Raw genomic sequence first — 13,674 nt, forward strand, 5'->3', positions numbered from 1 at the left:
TTCAAAATATATGATTTTCATATATTTATTCTATCTCATTTATCACTTTCACGGGTTCATTACGAATCAACTTAACGGCCTGCTCTCAGTTGGCTTGTTAGCTCAATTAGTAGAGCGCTGCACTAGTATCGCAGAGGTCAGTGGTTCGAGTCCCGTACAGGCCTGATTTTTTTCAGGTCTGATTTTCGCTATTTCTTAAATAGCGCTATCTACTGCGAGGATCGTGCCTCATACACACCCCACACTCCGGCAAGAATTCGACCCTATTCCATCACCTTATCAACCAACCATACCAGAATCGACTGCCGGGCTGTTGGATAAGGGGGAATGCTCTGATCCGCAGGACAATGTTGAAACGACCCCAGAGGACAAGAAGATTGCCAGAGAGATTAAGAGACTATGTTGTTAATTTTCTCTGGGGAATATGAACACTGATTCTCTCTTTGGAACTACGTACAGATTGAACATTTAAGTTTCTGTTTGCGTACTTTAGAAGAAGAGACTTTGTCGTTAGTATAGTTGAATTTATTATTAGTGGAGATTTCTATATCTTTCACATAAAGGAGCATTCTTCTGAGGAAGGCACAGGAGGCCCAAGCTCTCTTTGAGAACCACACAGGGAACACAGCTTGCATATTAATTTCTACTAGTAGAAAACCAGGATTAATAAAAACCGCTTAAATCAAGTGAAATCGGTAAAATAACGACACCAGGAGCAAGCAACACACGTATGGAATAAGGTAAGCCATTTTTACTTAATATTTTCTCTTTTAACTATCTCTATGGCTATCTTGTAGAAAATCCCCTACAAATCCTTATAAATCGATATGCAAATTGTGTTCCCTGTGTGGTTCTCAAAGAGAGCTTGGGCCGCCTGTGGGGTAGCCAATCTGAACTCACGAGACGCAGCAAACTGATTAAGATGAAAGAGTATATATAACCTGATCATTATGATCATGCATTGAATTCTCAAAACTGATTTTCTTAGAAATGTATCACCTCTAGAGGGAAGAATTACCAATCAGAACTTAGGAAAAGCAGTTCAAAACTTAAATTCTCCTGAATGGTCCAGACATTTAGGGTAAACTTAAGAAGTCCATCTAAGACTTCATTATACAATAGCAAGAAATGTGATCAGATGAAAAATCTTGAGGTAAACCACTTTGTGAATACCAATAAACACATATAATCTTCACAGCTGTATATTACTCTTTTCTCAACTTTTCAATAACTTTAATTTGAAATAAGCCTCAGATCTAAGCAAAATACATGAAGGTCACATCATCTGACAATATCATCCAAGAAAAGGGGTATTTGCATTCCAGTCAGAATAGTAATGGATTCTAAATGGATCATCTGTCCATGCACAGTTTACTACCTTCTGATGGAAATTGTGTATTGTTAACAGACAACTGCAGGCCAACTAAGCAAAAAAGCATGAATGAGGATAGCCTGCATGTGGCCATACCCTCCTCACCTGTGGAGAAACAATAGGAGGGAACTCTTTCTCCCTTCTGTTTCTCCTCAGAGAGGGGAGGGGAAGGAACAGCTACAAGTTGGTTAGTAGGCTAGACTGGGAACAAAAGTTAAAAGAAAGCAAATGCTTTCTGCTTCACCTGCTCCAGCTCTTGTTCAACTACCCACACAATCCTTTTAAGCTTTCAAACCTTTAAACCCCAAGAGTGGCCAGCATGTTAACGCAGCTGAATCATTCTTTAAGATCACGAGAACCTAAGAAGCTTTGATCATTAGACAAATTCTCCTTGTCAGCACTGAAAGAGGCATATGGAGAAGATTAAGGAGAATATGGATACTGATGTCAGGGAGCAAAAGGGTTAAAGAAGTCTAGAAAAAAAAATTACCTAGGCAAAGTCTAAGCAGTATACAAGGTTTTCAAATTTAGCCAGCGCCCAGTGCATGTCATTGGCCACTTCGAGCATTTACGACAGGTGCTTTCTGTATTCCAACACCCCACCCCACCCCACCCCACCCCACAAGGTTGCTGTTATTGGAAAGAGATAGTGCTGCGGCTACTTTACAATTTCCTCCTGCTACTTTTTCCAATTTGAAAACCCTGAGTATAGGATACCATGTATTTAAGACTATCAAGAACCATGTGCTCTCTAGGCTTTACACTGTGTTGTCTCTTCAACTGTTTACACTTCCTGGATGACTGAACCTACTGAACATTTTATGAGGTCAGTTATATTATACACAGTTTACATTGGTCAGGTTTGGATTTACATTAGTAATCACAGTGTGTCTGCCGTGAAGTGAGTCTGTAAATATTAAAGAGGCTTCCTCCAGCAGTCTTGAATGCCAATGCTCCCATAATTACCATGGTGATGTATGCACACACAAGTGACACAACATAATGGGGTTGAGGTTGAGCATTCAGAAGTGTCTGTCAAGAAAAACAAAACTAACAGTAAGTCAACAACTGTGACAGACCTAGCAGCAAAAATGGGCAGACTTCCAAAGAGAAATTTCTGAAAATAACTCAACTATAGTTGTGATAACAGTTGCAGAGTTGCTGGCATTGATTTTTTTTTTTAAAAAATTCAAAAGAGAGAGAGTATGTTAAAAATAATTTCAACATGATTTAACAAGGGATTCAAGATTATCAAACTTCTTCATGTGTTCAAAAAATAATCAACATTTTTTACCATAAAATAAATTAGAAATAAAGCAATCAACTGCCCTACAGAAAAGATTTGTAAAAGTTTATCAAGCTAAAAAACACAACAACAACAACAGAAGACATCAAATTCCTCAAACATAGCCAAGAGATTTTTTCTATGATTGAAACAGACTTTCTACTCCCGACTGATATAACAAAGAACACCTTATGATGACACTATTAGTTTCAAGAAAAGTGGTTGACAACTTGCCAAACTATTAACTAAAGACAAAATAAATTTGATAGGGAAAAAGATCTTACAAACATTTCCACACCCTTTCAACAATTGGCTCTGTGACTCACTTAGTAATATTAAGCACAATAAATGGAAGGGTAAGGTTCAAGCCTTGCCAAAATCTGGTTTAGGTTATTTGAAGGGCAGACAATACTATCCACTGGATAAAAATCTCTCTGGTGGATGGGGCAGTATATTTTGCATCCCTTAATTGCCTTGATAGCATTTTTCCTGTTGGATAATGTTATCTGCCCTTTAAAAAAACTGGGCCCTGATCAATTGCAGCCTTCAATTTTTTTTGATTGATCAGTAATTGTGATTAAGCTACAAGGATATATAAATTCATCTGTTTTTCGACCGTGATTCAATTGAGATCATTGAATTATTGCTATTGTTATTGTCATTACAATATAGAGCCAAATCACGTACAATAAGTGATACAAAAAGGTGACTAGCCACGACAAGGACAATATTGATCCACTTCTTGTGGTCCCAGGCATTGAACCATATCACTCCCCAAAATGTATTCAGCAAAACAAAACAGGATGTCAAGAAAGCTGCAAAAAAAGAGAAAAGTTTGTAATTTGTTTTTATTATTTTAACAAGTCTATTTAAGATGTTAAAATTGATATTAAAAACTGGATCATTGGAAAACACAATTCACAAGTTTCACTGGCTAAGCCATCATGAGTTTTGAGCCATTGTACCATGCCCATGCATGAAGATCATTTAAGCCAAAAGTGTTTTTTGTTCATTGTACCATTCTGTTTATTCTTACAAAATAAAAGCGGGAAAATTTACTTATTATTTTGGGCATTTTTAGTAAAACAATTATTCCACTTGCGTTTGTTGGGTATGAGATGATTATAGCCAACTCTACCTTTGGGGGCCTTATAATTTGAATATATCAACAAAGTTGAAATGGTAAATTGGCCACCGTTACGATTATAAAAGCTGACATTTCAAGTTTTAGCCCTTCATCGGAGAGTATGAATTTAGGGGCCTCGTTGGCTATCTATCATCTCATCTCCAAAGCATGCCTGTGGAATAACTGTTTAAGTAGAAAGTCATGTTCAGTGCTATAATAATGTTACAATTACCAATGATGTTCTCATCAAAAACAACAGCAGGGTTTTTAGCAATTTAAAATTATTTATGGCATGTATTTTTTCCCTTTCAGCTGTGGGTTTATACCTATTTTTAGGCTTAAAATGATCTGGCCAGGTCAAGAATAAAGAGGAAACCACCTGTTTTGATACAACATCCTGAAAATACCATTACGTTATTGAAACAATCTACAGTGTACGTAGAAAACTGGGCCCCCATTACAGGATATGTCCTAAACTAAACATGAGCAAAATGTACTTAACATGCCTCTTCTTAAGGCAATCTTCTAGTTTAACAGATTATTTTCAAACCACATCATATAAAGTTTGTACATGTCTGAAATGCAGTCATAACCTCTGACTAATTTTTCTATTTCATTTGCTTTATTTTTCAAGCATCAATATAACCGAATGAAACAGTACTGAGACCAGCAATTTAATTCAACTTGGCAAAGGATGATATTTTGCTACTAGTTGACAATTCAAACCTAACAAGAAATTTCAAGAATTTCCAAATTTCTAGACTGAAGGTCACACTCAGAATTTATGCCTATCTTTCTGAAAACTTCTAACAGTACTGTTCCCAAAACACTCTATTTAAGACCAGGAACTGTGAAACTTTTACCTGAATGAAAAAGACACACTTCTTACTGGATTTAATTTCCGTCCATGAGGCAATTAAAAGACAGTGAACTTTTTGGCTGTGTCTTTTGTTAACTAATAGACATTCAATGTTATATGCATGCCACAAACATCGCTATCGAGTGCAACTTACCTGACACAATAAGGAAGTTTTGAGGATCACCATTTAATCCTAAGGACCCTGGGCCAGTTATGTCTGCTAATACATTCACCATGGCAAAGAGTCCACTTATAATACCATAGCCTAGACCAGAAACTGCAAAAGTAGAAAAAAAAGCCTTTTTTTTTTCCTCTCTATTATCATTCAAAGAATGTGACATAATAAAAATGTGCTGCATTTTCTGAGACAAAATCTATAAGTTACACTCAGGCTAAAAATTATATTATATTTCTCTAACTTAATGATTTTCTTCTTGAGAGACTTCTTATTAAACCTGTTGATCTTAGGAGAGACTAGCACCTTTCATCACCCCTGAATCATACATTGAAATCAAGAGAGTAATGAAATGATCATCAACTTAACAAGCGTCAGATTTTTTAACAAATTCTCCTTCTAAGCACCTTAGAAAATGTATAAAGAACATTATGGAGAATATGTAAACTGATGCTGAAGTTGGTGTCGAGGGTTAACATTGCTATCAAAATAAAGAATCTAACCATATGCTATCCTGTGTTTCCTTAGTGGTGTCTGGTTGTTGATCATTGAAAGGAGACCTTCATCTGCTTTCCTTAATAATAGAGAAAGTCATATATTGGTCATTTCATGTTAAAACCCAATTTAGCAACATTACACAGATACTATTATGAGTATAAGAAAATACAAGTCTACATGCTTCAATTTTAAGAGTTTTTTTGGGTACTTTTACACAGCATGTGATCCACAAGATGACATGACAATACATTGCACAGGACAACCAACTTATCAGATACAATTGGTATTTCAGTGAATGGGGTCTGAAATCATACTTGTGATCTCAAATTGAACTAGCCCTGTGCACTTGTTTGAATTTGAAAGTATGCTTACTATTTCAGATCAAATTCTACCCTACTAAGTTCAATTATGGGCACCATTACAAATAATCAATTTTTACCACAAATGACAGTAATGTCACTTAAAATAAGACTTCAGACAACACTACTTGCATCACTCTGTCATGCAATGTCTCTATCACTGATAGAATCATTTATTTGATGAGGATGTTGTGTTATGGCTGTGCCTCATGAGTCAAAGCCTCGTGTTGTTGATGAGCGTACAGACCAAGCTAAACCGCTCTTGATTTATTAAAGTAACTAACTCTGCACTGATAAATATATAGAAATATTTATAACAAAATCAAAGGAGAATTACCGAACAGAGCTTGAAGATTTTTTGGGTTTGCATATTTATGGTTTAATCATGATACACTGTAGTTTAACCATGTCCAAAATAGCATTAAAAAAAGGTTAACCTCTAGCTGCCAAGATTCCACTTATTTCTCCAATTTTGAGAATATTACCTCATCAGTTTGTAGAAAGCCAGTCTAAAGAGTTCTTGAAAGATGACTGAAAATGCAATTCCAAATGCTAGGTGCTTTTTCAAAGGTGACACAACAGTCCACCAGATTGATGACAATAGTAGCGACAGCAACCAGAAGAAAGCACTGAAAAAAACAAGATTTATTTACCAAATAAATTGTACTTTTATTCACTAAGGTACCTGTTATAGATGATACAGTTAAAACCCGCAGATAAGCTGCACCTCTTTTCCAAAACTTGTCAGTAGAAATTGGGGGTGTGGCTTATCTGCAGGAACATTTGAAAAAGGTGTCATGAATGTCAATAACAATTTTAATTTTCATGTCTGATCTGATGCCTGTTTAGTAAGCCTCGAATCTTCTGCTCACATTCTTGTTGTAATGCTAAAATCTATGGAAAAACTGTGTTGAATGAAGAAATTCCCGTCATCAAATACCAGAAAAAATTCTTGAAACCATATGTCAAAGTTGGTAGAAATGATTCATTATATTTACTGGTAAGTGCTAATATTGTGGGTAAGACTTTGAAGTATTTTCTGTCCCAATGTGAATAGTGAGTTTATGTTTGATGAACAGTGAATGAAGAAGGCATATCAAGACTCGACTTTGGATTTCTTTTGATTTCTTTCAAAAAAACTTTTTTTTCCAAAATTGGAGCTGTTAAATTCAGTGTGTGGCTTATCTACAGGTGCACCTTATCCACAGGTTTTTTACAGTATATAGTTTTAACCCTTAGCATGCAGTCCCTAACATCAGCGTGCATATTCTCCACACATTTTTTAGGGTACTGACAAGGAGAAGCTGTTTGCCAATCAAGACCTTTTTCTGGTTTGTGATCATTTCCTTTATTCTCATGACCTTAATGTTTGATTCAGGGGTGATATTGTAAGGAGAAATCAGATGCTGGTCACTCTTAAGGGTTAAAGCATTAAGTGAGACAGTGGGAAACTTTGAGAAACAAATAACTTTTTTTCATTTTTCCAGCCCACAAAACAAAAACAAAAAACAACTGTGATGAAGCATCAATGAGGGGCATTTACCCTGCACATCAGAATTTTTAATATACTTTGGAGCAGGTATCTGCTTACACTAAAGTAGGGGAGGAGGATGGGGAACAAAGCTGCAATTTCTTACAACAAGCAACACAAACTAAGCATGGAAACTCTTGGACAGTTTTTTCCAAGAATTTCATGATCTTGATTTGGGAAGAAAAAATAGAATTAGGAAAGATTTCCGTATAACCCCATACCAATCAAAAACAAAGCCGTAATCCCAAACAAAGTCTGTTCTTTTGCCTCTGCTTTCCTCTATCCAAGAACTGAATGCACAATGAAGTAGTATGGGGTTATACGGAAATCTTGCCAGGCAATTGTTCAAATTTAAATGAAATCTGCAGGATTTTTTCAAGTCTCCAGATTTCCTTGATCAAGAATTGACAGGTCTGTCTAGTACAACATGGTTTAAACCTAACCAATGATCAAACAACTCGTGAAGAATGACAGAGAATGCAATTGAACATGTTGTGCACAAAGAAGTACATTTCCACAGTTGCTCAGAACTTGGAAGCATAAGACTCCACACCGTCATTGAAAAGAGGAATCATACTATTTTAGACTTTCTTAAATCTACTTTTTCAGAAGCATAATTTCTTATCATTTGATTTTCAATATTTGTCATCAATATTTTTAGCTAAAGTTTTACATGTCTGTCCATTTCGTTTTTGCAAAGTGATTCAAACTTTAGGAAATCTTTTTTACTATTGATTCCAGATATATCCGTGGTCAAAAATGAAGAAGAGTGAAGTGGTGAAATATTACCTTTCACAATCTGAATGATGACTCAAATTTAAGGAAGTCACGATCATAACCTAAGTGGCTTACCTTGCAATCAACACAATCACTTGCTGAGCATCTTTGGCTACAGTAAGGGAAAACAGAGCTAATGCTGGTCCAAATGCTATAAAAGCGCATCCGAAAAAAACCATGAGAGTCATGTCGACGAGAAAAAGGTGAACTAAAACGAAGATAGATTAAATTTTCCTCTGGAATAATTCTGAAAAATAAGTTAATTGGCTTTTTCCGCCATAATGGCCAGTGACATCAGATGACGTCACGATCGATACTTTCTCGTACTTGTCGGAGGTAGCCGAAGATATTCGGAATAAACCGTGTCGCAGGAAACAGCGGCGATCCTCCAGAATGTAAATAAATATTCACTGAGGAAAGGACAAAAGATCACCACCGCCGGTACGTGAAAGTCTCTGTTGCATTTCCTTGAAGTTTCACCGGTAGATAATGGATTTTAAAAGCCATGAACATTGCGACAATTGTGTAAAGCTCTATTGCAACTCTCCAAATGGCTGCAAGATGTTATTTTGTGAGTTCGGATGTGGAGCGCAATTTCACAGCTGTAAAATGAAAGACCACCAGAATGTGTGCCAGAAATGTCGAATTCCATGTATAAATTCAGAATATGGATGCCCGGTTGTGTTGACAAGAGATAACCTAAGAAATCACTTACAGCGGTGCCCGGCGAGTGTAATTTTTTGTACAATGGAATGGAATAGATATCCAGTGTATTCCAAATCTCGGTTAAGTTGGGTGCCTTTCTTTCAACCGAACCCGATTTTAGTAAAAGGGCATCTAGACGTGGAGCTGGCCTTCAGGGATCAAAGAATACTTCGGGAAGTGTTTCGAAGGCGTTGTAGAAAAGGAAAAGCAAAAGTGGACATGTTAAGATCGTCCTTACAGAAAGACACGCCGAAACAGCATGGCAACGGGACCCAACCACCGACTGTAAAATCGGATTCTGTAAAAATGGCGATGGCTTTAGCAATGTCTTCGTTAGAAAATAAGTTTCGTAAACAACGAGGTGAAGGGGAGAATTCTGGCAGAGATCTCGAAAATGAAAACTTACTCAACAGCGAAACTCATCGCGAAGACAGAAATATTCTTTGCAATTTGTTTTCTGGAAGTGAAAAACAGGAGAATGTCAATTCTAATGTTAATCCAGTTGAAATAGAGCTACATCCGTTGGAAGTAGAAGAAGATGAAAGTATTAAACATGACGAGGCCTCTGTTAGTTTCCTCAACAACAGCGTACCACCTCCCCCTGCCCATCTGCCCATCTACCTTGACCAGCCCCTGGGTTTGAATGTTGTGGTTGAAACCCTCCCCAAGTTCCAGAAACAGTTTCCAATGTATTCCATACCTTGCAACCAGGTGTTCCGCCGTGATGAGTACAGTGGCCATTTCAAAAATGTTCACAGTGATATTCAAGGTGGGCTGAATGGTTGGTTAGAGCATCGCTGTCCGCTTTCACAATATGGCTGTACCTTTGTTCGCTACAGGCTTCTTCCACACAGCCAAGATGGAGCTGTAACCTTCAACCAAGAGCTTGGAAGCTTTGGCATCAGACCATATGAGCAATCACCTCCTGTAGACACCTCTTGCTGTGCGGCAGAATCTTCCCAAAGTCAGATAGGAGACACCAATGGTTCCACAGGGGAAATTGCTCAAAATCAAATTCAGATGCATGCAAAATCTAGTTTGGATCTGCTGACATCTTTGCCCTTAGAGATCCTGGAAAAAGTAGCTGGCCAACTGGATGGCTTCAGTCTGTGTAACTTCTCTCGCACTTGTAAGTTGTTGAGGGAGGTTTGCAGGAATGTTTTGGAAACAAAAGGCATGGTGCTGTTTGAGTGGGAAAAAAGAATCTACGATGATGGGAGCTGGTCTTGGAAGATAAGACAGAAGGTTGGTGTTGAGTATTGCATGTACCTCATTAATGTATCATGAGTTTCATTCAGTTATTTAGTTTGTACAAGAGTCAACTGGTTACTCTGGCAACATGTTTTTTTAAAGGGGAACTGAAGCTTAAAATTGGTAATATTTTTTTGCATTAATTTTTAGTGAGCTTTAGAAAAGTAAGATTAAGTCTTGGTGATTAAATTTGGTCACTTCTTGTTTTTCATGAGAAAATTCAGTTTGAATTCACCTTTTTCTCACTCTTGCAGCTGTTAGACTTCATGCTAAAAAAATGGTTAGAAGCAGTTGAATATGAAGTCTGTGGTGGGAAACTAACTTGAGGTCTCATATCATAATTCATTTTCGAATTTGATTCCATTACAAGTCACGTAACTTCGATAACTCCATAGCCATACCGAAGTTCTGAGGGAATAGTACAGGAGTGTTATTTTTCTTCCCCACCAGTGACATTATGGTGAGCCAAAATAACAGCTGACCTTGCTTTCTGAGCGGCCAATACTATGAAGTCAAAATATGACTTAAACTATTTTTTTGAGGCAAAGTTGGACCCAAAGACTGAAAAAAAATGTTCAAACATTGATATTTGAACTATAAGCTTCAATTTAAAAATGACTCAATTTTAGGCTTCAGCTCCCCTTTAAGTTAGTGGTAAAATTTCATGTGTGTTTCATGATGTAAACATCAAATGTGCAAGCCATAGCAAAGTGTTAATTCAATTTATTTTATCTCCCACTTAGTATGAGTGCCATGATTTGTCAGTCTTGCAGTCTATATTTAAACTTATCATATGGCTGTGTCTCACAAGGGCTGGGAACTACCAAATTCACGAATTTGATTGGCTGAAATCAATATTGAAAGCGGTCTAGATTTTCCCATCTAGACCGGCATCTAGACCAGTCTAGAAGACAAAGGTACAAAGAATATAAAAAATTGGCATATAAGACACAACCATAAAATAACCATCTTATTAACCGAGCTAGGTTGGTCTGTATGGGAGAATCTTGACCTCGGTTGCTAGTACAGACCTCACTGCGTTCGGTCTGTACTGGCGATTTGGTCAAAATTCTCCCATACAGACCTTCTGCTCGGTTAATAAGAACAAAATAAGGCCTGTTGAATTCAAAAGTTTTTTAGAGGTGAAATCTCCCTTCCCCCTCCCCCACTCAGTTGAACCCAGAGATATGTAATCAATATATAACTTGTTCTTTGTGTATAATGTAAGTTCAGAAACTTCATATTAAGAGTTTTAGGAACTATTTTTAATAACCAGTCCACTTTCTATTTCAGCGATGGTACTTTTCTACGTCATTTTCACCAGTCGAAAAGTGGGTGCACTCTAACTCACCATTCATGGCAGCACATTTAGAGAAGTGCCAATACTTTGACCACAGAATACCATCAAGTCAGTTTAGTTACTGTTTTATTGTTAAACCTGAACATTCAGGTAATGGTAACAATGAAAACCATAAAGAGAAAAGTGAGATAGGCCTTGAATACCACCCTGACCACCAGGATAGTGGTGTTGATCAGATAGTCCTTGAATGCAAGATTAGTGATGAGAATGAAACAGACACAGAGACAGAAACTGATACGGAAATATCATCATCATCATCAGACTCAGAGGTACTTGATGCAAAGAATTGAACTGAAATTCTGCGTAAACTTAGGTTTTAATCACAGAAATCTTATCAGTTATTAGTGAAATTTTTATTAAAAAGTATATTTATAAATATTGGGTTGTGTACGACCCTATGTATACTAAAATTCCAAAAAAAAAAAACATCTGTACTACATTGAATGCAAATGACAATGTTATTGATGTCAGTGTTGAAATTTTAATTATTTTGGTGGAACAGGAAGAGCCACATTTTTACAGTTTTATATTAGAGGCTATGAAATGACTTGAAATTTTAGTATGGTGAAATTTTTAGCAGTATTGATTTAACTGCCATGCTTGAAGTTACAATACTATAATACTTAGTACATGTATGTTGGATAATATTAATTTTTTTGAGTGGACTGTTTGGGTAATATGGTCACGGAGTTGACTAGAGGTGATGGTTTTTATCTGAACTGCATCCTGGTTGTGGGAAGTAGTGGCGATAATCTTTGTTGTCAACAAAAGTATGCTGTTCCAAAGTGTACTTTTCTGTCTTCCGTGACCTGCTACGTGAAGAGAGTAACAAAATGGTTTGAACCCGAGTTGAAGTCATCACCAGAGGTCAAGTTGATCTTAGTGGTGGTTTAGCCTTTTCACTCCCAGGAGTGACTAAGATAGAATTTCTCCTTACAATATCATAACAATATCAAGCAGACAAGTGATGAGAATAAAGAAAAATGTCAATTAGGGAATTATTTATTGATCTTAAACCAAATTCTCCAAAGTAACATCATAGTAATTGTATGGTAGACAGGGAGGAGTGAAAAGGTGAACCTTTTGGTGGACATTCTATTGGTGACTAAATTTCAGATTCTCAAAATATCAGTTCTTCATCCAGCAAACAGTTCATGAGGATAGATTAGAAGAAGTTTTATTGTATTTTAAACACCAAATTTTTCCACCTCAGTTCAAGGTGGCTGATCGTAGCAAGAAGGGAGAATCACTGACTGAATCTTAAGATGTGATGGGTCAGGGTAGTGTAAGATAAATTGATAGTAATCTATATTCTGCCATCATTTTTTTAATAGGGAATCATTTAATAGAAATATACTATTTCAAAGTAAATTATTTTTACCATTCTAAGATATGTTTGATATTTAAGACACTTCACAAAGAGAAATTAAGATATACATGTTTGTATTTTTATTTCAAAGAATGTTTTGTACATTCAAAGGTTTGGGGGTACAACATGTAATATGCAAACAATGAATTATGAGTGGAAAGAAACTGTTAGAAAACCTGAGATCCTTTGAGATACTTAAACAGAAATATATGGGCCAATGTTTTCAAATTTGCTGGTTACATGTATATACAGAGATGACAAAAAAGAAAAAAACAAGGCAGAAAAGATATAATGGCCAGTTTTCTTAATTTGGCATCTGGCTGTTATGCCCCCAAACCCTCAGATAAAGTATTATTTATTTTAATCTGGTGTTAATATATGGCTGTGTCTCACAAGGACTGGGAACTACCGAATTCATGAATTTGGTTGGCTGAAATCGATATTGAAAGCAGTCTAGGTTTTCTTATCTAGACTGGTCTAGACATAAAAGGTACAAAGAATATAAAATATTGGGATACAATACACAGCCATATAATAAACATCTAATTAACCAAGCTAGGTTGGTCTGTATGGGAGAATCTTGACCTCGGTCGCTGGTACAGACCTCACTGCGTTCGGTCTGTACTGGCAACCTCGGTTAAGATTCTCCCATACAGACCTCCTGCTCGGTTAATAAGAACTAAATATGGAGAAGAAAGCAGTTGAAGGAAAGGTACTTGTTTTGAGTCTCTTGTTTACAGCTCCTCTAAAACCTGAGTGGTTGGATTTTTCTCCAGCGACTCAGGGAAACAAGAGGTAACTGAAATAGAAAACTTCTGGTGCTGTGGACAAGGTTGAACTCTCTGATCACATTTCTGTTTAAGTTACATGTCACAGATGCAAAATGTAGAAAACAAGTTAGAGTGTTGAATTAGAAATCTTCTACACAGAATGCACATGTATTTGACAGAAGTTGTGTTCTGTCATCATCCATAAGTCCTTAATTTGGGTCACATTCCCAGGTTTGG

General features: G+C 36.6%; 2 protein-coding genes across 2 annotated transcripts; one reads left to right on the forward strand and one right to left on the reverse strand.

Moving 5' to 3' along the window:
* Positions 1 to 1,205: 1,205 nt before the first annotated feature.
* Positions 1,206 to 8,288, reverse strand: LOC111331746 (gamma-secretase subunit Aph-1). The gene is made up of 6 exons (XM_022936920.2): positions 8,058 to 8,288; positions 6,160 to 6,303; positions 5,321 to 5,391; positions 4,797 to 4,919; positions 3,345 to 3,472; positions 1,206 to 2,404 (listed from the first exon to the last, which is right to left on the reverse strand). The coding sequence occupies exons 1-6, from the start codon at positions 8,168 to 8,170 to the stop codon at positions 2,246 to 2,248; spliced, it is 738 nt and encodes a 245-aa protein (XP_022792655.1). The 5' UTR covers positions 8,171 to 8,288; the 3' UTR covers positions 1,206 to 2,245.
* Positions 8,289 to 8,339: 51 nt separating this feature from the next.
* Positions 8,340 to 13,598, forward strand: LOC111331718 (F-box only protein 30). Its single transcript, XM_022936887.2, has 2 exons — positions 8,340 to 9,932; positions 11,232 to 13,598. The coding sequence occupies exons 1-2, from the start codon at positions 8,472 to 8,474 to the stop codon at positions 11,586 to 11,588; spliced, it is 1,818 nt and encodes a 605-aa protein (XP_022792622.2). The 5' UTR covers positions 8,340 to 8,471; the 3' UTR covers positions 11,589 to 13,598.
* Positions 13,599 to 13,674: the final 76 nt, after the last annotated feature.

Source organism: Stylophora pistillata, chromosome 3, assembly GCF_964205215.1.
Source record: "Stylophora pistillata chromosome 3, jaStyPist1.2, whole genome shotgun sequence".
In the NCBI taxonomy this organism is placed as follows: domain Eukaryota; kingdom Metazoa; phylum Cnidaria; class Anthozoa; order Scleractinia; family Pocilloporidae; genus Stylophora; species Stylophora pistillata.

Bases quoted from the DNA above. Each gene is read 5' to 3' on its own strand.
- LOC111331746 (XM_022936920.2), bottom strand. From the start codon at position 8,170: ATGACTCTCATGGTTTTTTTCGGATGCGCTTTTATAGCATTTGGACCA. The intron at 4,920-5,320 runs GTTAGATTCTTT...CTACTTTTGCAG, and splicing joins GAAACACAGGATAGCATATG to TTTCTGGTCTAGGCTATGGT. The intron at 2,405-3,344 runs GTACGTGATTTG...TTTTCTTGACAG, and splicing joins ACCTTTTTGTATCACTTATT to ACACTTCTGAATGCTCAACC.
- LOC111331718 (XM_022936887.2), top strand. From the start codon at position 8,472: ATGGATTTTAAAAGCCATGAACATTGCGACAATTGTGTAAAGCTCTAT. The intron at 9,933-11,231 runs GTTGGTGTTGAG...TTTCTATTTCAG, and splicing joins CTTGGAAGATAAGACAGAAG to CGATGGTACTTTTCTACGTC.